This window comes from Penaeus chinensis, chromosome 14 (genome assembly GCF_019202785.1).
Source record: "Penaeus chinensis breed Huanghai No. 1 chromosome 14, ASM1920278v2, whole genome shotgun sequence".
NCBI classification, from domain to species: Eukaryota; Metazoa; Arthropoda; class Malacostraca; order Decapoda; family Penaeidae; genus Penaeus; species Penaeus chinensis.
Genome location: NC_061832.1, coordinates 18,315,818 through 18,323,844, shown reverse-complemented (window position 1 = coordinate 18,323,844; position 8,027 = coordinate 18,315,818). Strand labels below are relative to the sequence as shown.

Here is an 8,027-nt window from a genome sequence, read left to right as displayed (position 1 = left end):
CACACACACACACACACACACACACACAAACACAAACACACACACAAACACACACACAAACACACACTTACACACACACACACACACACACACAAACAAACACAAACACACACACAAACACACACTTACACACACACACACACACACACACACACACACACACACACACACACACACACACACACACAAACACACACACACACACTTACACACACACACACACATACACACATATATTTATATGCATATATATATATATATGTTGATATTTTTCTGCTATTGGTGATTTATCCAATGTTGATTACTGTTGTCCTCACATTGCAGTTCAATATATTTTATTTTCTCCCAGAAAAAAAAAGGAATTTCGTTGTAATATTGTTGTTTTCACCTGCATACTGTACCCTACTAATAAGTGCTTCATCACTACTTCCTCTATGAATATGTGTATATTGTTCTCTCTTTCACAGCACCTTTATTTTTTCATACTTCCCGTGCTAATCGTTCGCTTATTTACACATAGTTTTACGATACATGTTTACCTGCTCTAAGTCTACGTGCCCACTCTACACCTTTATGACATAAAGGTGTAGAAGTTCGATATCTTGTCCTCAGTAATGCTGCTTTAATTTTAAGGTATTGGTGAATAAGTAAAGTTATATATATTGCAATAAGTTGTAGTTATCACTGCAAGTTAATTTTAAACCCGGCTCTTGGCCGTAAATGAAAGAATCCTGCACCTGTCGCACCGAGAAATTACACACACTTACGCTCACACGGTTGATGCGCTTGATATGTTACCCATCTTGTGACAAATTGTTCTTCTCACGCTCTGATTTTTCTGAAAACGATGTGACCCTCCTTGCTACTGAATGTTGCACCTCAGTGCAAAACCTCCACCACACCCGCTACTCTGGCACGCAACGACCCTAGCGACCATTGGATCACCAGGAACCATCTGTATGATGCAGAACCTGTATCTCTATGCGCTATTGCAGCGTTACTGACGGCTCGAGGACGAGCCTTGAGTGTGACTAAGCGATGTAAACAATACATAGCCTTTCCTCCTTGGGTGAATGCAGGTGTTCTGCCCTGCTTTCTATTTTGTAATTTCGACGACGTAAGTAAGGATCCGCCCTCGAAGGGAACTGCCACATAAAAGGACACGTTTCATAAGACGGAGGGAGAGAGACACGGCAGACTGACCAAGCCACACAGGGTCCAAGCTCCACCACCTCGTCCTCAACCTTGGGGACACGGGGGTCTCTTAGGGGTCAGATCTACCTTCAACAAGTTAAGACCCTTTTCACTGACCCGCTCCAAGTCTATCTCACGTGTCATTCATAATCTGATGGAGGCGGTGTTCAAGAACCTCACAACGCCAACGCTAACTTGCCAACTACCCTCCTATTTCACGTTTCACACGCATACAAACACACACACGCAGACACACACACACACACACACACACACACACACACACACACACGCACACACACATATATATATATAAACATATATATACATATATATATACATATATATATAAATATATATATATATATATATATATATATATATATATATATATATATATATGTGTGTGTGTGTGTGTGTGTGTGTGTGTGTGTGTGTGTGTGTGTGTGTGTGAAAAAATGAAAATGAAAAAAAAACTTATTTCTTTTGTTACTTGCTCATTAATATCTTAAACACCATGGTTTGCATGCTGCTACACATTGATTATGCCAGTCATTTACTAATGTAGCATATAAGTTATCATCCATAAACTTCGTGAGTTATTTGAGTGTATATACCTATACCTAAATGTATTTACTAGAATTATTTCATTGCGTTTAGCAAATATGTAAACACAGCTACAACAGTACCTCATATTCCGAAGACTTTCCACGATAGTTGTCAGCATCTCCATACCGGGCAGAGGCTCCATGCCGGTCAGAATCTCCATACCGGGCAGAGGCTCCATGCCGGTCAGAATCTCCATACCGGGCAGAGGCTCCATGCCGGTCAGAATCTCCATACCGGGCAGAGGCTCCATGCCGGTCAGAATCTCCATAAACACGACGGTCGGAATATTCATGTCCATCGTCCCCACTATCCTCGCTCCCACTTGGACTTCGCCCGCTTCGCCATTTGCTCCAATCGGCGCTCATCGTGTACACCTGGATGGGCGAAGAAGTTACAGACGTGTGGCAGGAAGACGTCTGTCGCATATGAAAGCAGAAGGGAAAAGAGAGGGAAAGGGAAAGAAAAGTGAGGAAGAGGGCAGGAAGAGAGGAAAAAAGAGAGAACAGATGGCAAGGAGGTGGGGAAGAGGAGAGGAAAAGAGGAAAGAGGAGAGAACAGACGGAGAGAGAGGTGAGGAAGAGGGCAGGAAGAGAGGAAAAAAGAGAGAACAGATTGGGAGAGAGGTGAGGAAGAGGAGAGGAAAAGAGGAAAGAAGAGAGAACAGAGGGAAAGAGAGGTGAGGAAGAGGGCAGGAAAAAAATAAAAAATAGTTAAAAGGGGGGAGAGAAAAGAAAAAGGAAAAGGGAGAAAGAGGGAAAAAGTGAAAAGGGAAGTGTGTGAAAGGGAAAAGGAAAAGGAAAAGAAGGGAAAATGAAGAACGAGAAAAGGAGAGAAACAGGAAATATGAGAAAAGGAATAGGAGAAAAATGTATAGAGAAAGGGGGAAAACGAAAGAACAAGTAAAAGGGAGATAGGGGAACGGAGAAAAGGGAAAAAGGGAGAAAGTAACAACGAGAAAAAAGGAAAATGGAGAAAGTGAAAAGAAAGAAAAGGGAAAAGAAAAAAAAAAAGATAAGGGGAGAAGGAAAGAAGATAGATAGAAAGGGAATAGGAGAGAAAAGGGAAGCTGGAGAAACAATAAAAAAGGAAAGAGAAAGGAAAGAAAAGGAAATCAGAGAAAGGGAACGCGAGGAAAAAAAATAGTTAGGGAAAAGGAGAGAAAAGAGAAAAGGAGAGAGAAGGAGAATATAAGAAAAGGAAAAGGGGACGAAAAGGAAAGGGAGAGAGGCAGAAGGAGAGAAAAAGGAAAGGGGAGAAAAGGGAAAAAAAGGGAAAGGGAAATGTGAGACAAGGAAATGGAGAGAAAAAAGGAAAAGAAGAGATAGATAGAGAGAAAAAGGGGTTAGCAAGAAGAATGAAATAAATAACAATTGGAAATAAGGGTGAGTGACGTAAAGTATTGCAAAAAAAAAAAAAAGAGAAATGAGAGAGAGATCGAAAGAAAAAGTTAAGAAAGAAAAGGTTTTTTATTTCATTTCAACATCTAAGTGAAGATGAAGTGAGCATGGGAGAGAGAGGGAAGAAAGAATAACATATATATATATATATATATATATATATATTTATATATATATATATATATATATATATATATATATATATATATATATATATATACAGAATAAGTACACAAACTGAAAACTAAGGGGAGAAATAAAGGGCATATTCAAATAAAACAAATGTTGATATGGAAGCTACAGGTGGCGATTATCGTTACATTTGAAAGTGGAAATCATACCAGTAACACATAAAAAAAATCTTCACCTCGGCAAGAATAATATTATCAACCGTGGGCATGTTAGGCAGCATATGCAAATGAAGTCACATGGGGCTCAAAGTGTTCTGTCTTCTCGCCAAAAGTTTTGTTTTACGTTAACAACTATCAACTTGAATGATTAAACATATTAGATCTTCCGGTGATAGTTTCCTCAACAGTATCCCAATTCAGACAATCTGTAATTTCAGTTCAGCCTAACAGAATGGGACGAAAACAACTGACATTACACGTTGTTTCACGTTTCCCTCCCCCACCCTGCCTTCTCCCCCCACCCTGTCACTCCCTGCCTTCTCCCTGCCCCACCCTGTCACTCCCTGCCTTCTCCCTCCCCCCACCCTGTCACTCCCTGCCTTCTCCCTTCCCCACCCTGTCACTCCCTTCCTTCTCCCTCCCCCCAACCTGTCACTCCCTGCCTTCTCCCTCCCCCACCCTGTCACTCCCTGCTTTCTCCCTTCCCCACACTGTCACACCCTGCCTTCTCCCTCCCCCCAACCTGTCACTCCCTGCCTTCTCCCTCCCCCACCCTGTCACTCCCTGCTTTCTCCCTTCCCCACACTGTCACACCCTGCCTTCTCCCTCCCCCCATCCTGTCACCCCCTGCCTTCTCCCTCCCCCACCCCGTCACCCCCTGCCTTCTCCCTCCCCAACCCTGTCACTCCTTGCCTTCTCCCTCCCCCACCCTGTCACTCCTTGCCTTCTCCCTCCCCCACCCTGTCACCCCCTGCCTTCTCCCTCCCCAACCCTGCCACTCCCTGCCTTCTCCCTTCCCCACCCTGTCATTCCCTGCCTTCTCCATCCCCCACCCTGTCACTCCCTGCTTCTCCCTCCCCCACCCTGTCACTCCCTGCCTTCTCCCTCCCCCACCCTGTCACTCCCTGCCTTCTCCCTCCCCCACCCTGTCACTCCCTGCCTTCTCCCTCCCCCACCCTGTCACCCCCTGCCTTCTCCCTCCCCCACCCTGTCACCCCCTGACTTCTCCCTCCCCCACCCTGTCACCCCCTGCCTTCTCCCTCCCCCACCCTGTCACTCCCTGACTTCTCCCTCCCCCACCCTGTCACCCCCTGCCTTCTCCCTCCCCCACCCTGTCACTCCCTGCCTTCTCCCTCCCCCACCCTGTCACCCCCTGCTTTCTCCCTCCCCCACCCTGTCACCCCCTGCCTTCTCCCTCCCCCACCCTGTCACTCCCTGCCTTCTCCCTCCCCCACCCTGTCACTCCCTGCCTTCCCCCTCCCCCACCCTGTCACCCCCTGCCTTCTCCCTCCCCCACCCTGTCATTCCCTGCCTTCTCCTTCCCCCACCCTGTCACTCCCTGCCTTCTCCCTCCCCCACCCTGTCACTCCCTGCTTTCTCCCTTCTCCACCCTGTCACTCCCTGCCTTCTCCCTCCCCCCACCCTGTCACTCCCTGTCTTCTCCCTCCCCCACCCTGTCACTCCCTGCCTTCTCCCTCCCCCAACCTGTCACTCCCTACCTTCTCCCTCCCCCCACCCTGTCACTCCCTGCCTTCTCCCTGCCCCCACCCTGTCACTCCCTGCCTTCTCCCTGCCCCACCCTGCCACTCCCTGCCTTCTCCCTGCCACTCCCTGCCTTCTCCCTCCCCCACCCTGCCACTCCCTGCCTTCTCACCCCCCCACCCTGCCCCTCCCTGCCTTCTCCCTGCCACTCCCTGCCTTCTCCCTCCCCCACCCTGTCACCCCCTGCCTTCTCCCTCCCCCACCCTGTCACCCCCTGCCTTCTCCCTCCCCCACCCTGTCACCCCCTGCCTTCTCCCTCCCCCACCCTGTCACTTCTAAATCCTATAGAACTGGATTTTAAGTTCATATACTAGAATATTTATATATATATATAATATACATAATTATATTTCTTTAAAATAACATGATATGAATGAAAATGCCCATACTATTCCCGTGACATCATCCGAGTGGCGCTGTGTTTGCTGCCTTGGTGGTGTGACAGGGTCATATGGAAACGCAAAAAAAGACGGAAACCGTGCTAGTGATTAAGCTCTGACCCGCCTTGCATTCTGGTGAGGCTGTGGTCTGAAAACTCCTTGGTAGCTGCGTCAAACCAGTTGAAAAACAGTTCAGATCGCAGGCATTGAATTTTCTAACAATTACCGTTCTTCATAAGCTAATTGGTATAGAAATGGCGAGCTCGCACGAAATATATAAAAGGAGAAATTGAATAAAATTCCATCAATAAAATCATTCTTCATATCTCATGTCTTCTCTGCTCATTTTACTTCTTAACCTGTAGCATGAGGATATATAAAACTGACACCAAGTAAAATATGCGAAATAAACCTAAACCAGTCCAAATTTACAAATCGCGTCTAAAAAGCACTTTAGTACTCGCTCAGTTGGCCACCATTTTTCATCTTCCTCCCATGCTATCATCCCCCCCCCCCCACCCATACTTAGACCAACCCATGTGACATCATTGATGTTATTTCCAAATTCGCGCAGTTCTCTCAATGATTAAAGAGCCCTTAGTTCACCCCTCTTCGCCCCCCTCCCTACATTTCTCCTTGACGATATCTTTATCAGGCTACAGATAAGATAAAAGGTGTTCTCAGAATTCTCATAGCGATGTTGCCCGATACTTAGACGTATTTTCTAGACTTCGTAAGTGCTCTTATCATATCTACTGTACATACGTATATTTACTGAACATACGTATCTGTGTGTTGATGTTTGTGTGTGTGTGTGTGTGTATGTGTGTGTGTGTGTGTGTGTGTGTTTATGTATGTATGTATATGGCTTGTGTGTGTGCTTCTTACTCTCTCTATACATTTATGTACTAAAATACACAACGCACGCGCGCTCATAGTGTCTAAATGAACAATCAGATGAAGAGAAAACAAAGAAGGGTTAACCTCATATCTTATCAGTATTTATCAGCAAGACCCCAAAATTTACGGCCAGTAACTTATAAGTGTGTTTATGAGGGTAATGAAGCACATAAAAACCTTTGAAAGTAAACCTAATGCTAATAGTAATAATTACAATATATCCTATATTGGTTTGTCAAATAACCAGTTATATTCGTTAATGTAGACATATCAGTGTATACTTTACATAGCATTGGAACATTCCCCTCTAAGTTAATATTGATATCACTCTTTATTTATTTATCAATCACGCCTACCTGCCTCCTCTTTCACCTTTCAACAACCACTGTGTTTGATCTCTCTGTGTATATACGCTTTCTTCAATTTTCACGACGCTGCTACCTGAAACTCACCTTTCCTCTTCAAACCGTCGCCCAATACTGAGCGAGAGATAGCCCTTATCATAAAGTACGTGGTACATAATCGCATTAACACACACGCACACATACACACAATCAATCAATCAATATATATATATATATATATATATATATATATATATATATATATTAAATGTATATATATTCGGCTCACCACAATGCTTGCATTGTCTGCATAGGCAAATTGTTTGTATAATCTGCCATAATCTGCCAGAAGTAACCTAATCTGATTCTGTGAAGAACAACCTCTATTCATTGTTTTAGAGAATGCCAGTGGCTCATAGTCTGTGGCGCCTGAGTACCATCTGACCGAAGGGGAGGATCTCGTTTCCTCGATGTGAAGCTGCAGGAGTATGGCAAGTGCTGTGGCGTTGGACTTGTGCTTCATTTTTTTTTTTTTGTTTGTTTGGTTGTATGATCATGGGATTTGGGGGCACACCCCTGCCAGTGTCAGCTAGTCTGTCAGCCAGCTCATTCCCTCTGATGCCTTTGTGGCTGGGGATCCAGTTTATGATTATTCTTCTACTCTGAGCAAGAATACTCTGCACTTTGGTAAGCACCGTGGTCAGGAGGTAGATGTTGTCTTTGGGTATGCTGTGCTGCAGACAGTCAGTGATTGCCCTGGAATCTGTATGTATTGACACGTGTCCTTCCCTCAGGGACGAGTAGGTTAGGGCTCCCATGATCCCAACTGCCTGTAGCGAGGAGGCGTTGTCTGTTACGCTCGCGGATTTTGTGGCATCCCTTGCTGCAAAGCCGGCGCCTACAGTGTGGATTAAAGGATCGACTGATCCATCCATGAAGTAGGTTCTGCTACCCGGAGGAGAGATGGCTGCAATGACCCTCTCGGCTTCTGCCTTTAGACTAGGCATGGGGTATTGATTCTTTCTCCTTAACAAGCTCCTGACAGAGAATTCGATCAAGGTTTGTGCCCACGGCGGGGCTTCAATAAAGTCGGGGGGGGGGGGGGGGGGAAGCCATGCCTTTAGCAAGTAGTTGCTCTTTGAGCTGACAACAGATTAACACCATAGCTGTATGTGACAGCCAGGAGTTGTTTGCAAAGAGCACATAGTCTTGTTCTAGATGTCTGAGTATTTTTTTTTTTTTGTCATGCTTGTGTTCCTGGGTGCCTGGATGACCTTGAAAGGAACTATACTGCCATTAGATCAATTCGTG

The 8,027-nt window shown here is 45.3% G+C and overlaps 1 protein-coding gene across 1 annotated transcript in view; it reads right to left on the bottom strand.

Annotated features, from left to right (window-relative positions):
• The window catches only part of LOC125032473, an 8,795-nt gene extending 1,946 nt beyond the window's left edge, over positions 1-6,849 (bottom strand). Inside the window, exons 1-2 of the mRNA XM_047623621.1 lie at positions 6,825-6,849; positions 1,884-2,177 (exon numbers count right to left, since the gene is read on the bottom strand). Coding sequence (XP_047479577.1) covers positions 1,884-2,168 — 285 coding nt within the window. The 5' untranslated portion in view covers positions 2,169-2,177; positions 6,825-6,849. The remainder of the gene's footprint in view (positions 1-1,883; positions 2,178-6,824) is intronic.
• Between the last annotated feature and the right edge of the window lie 1,178 nt (positions 6,850-8,027).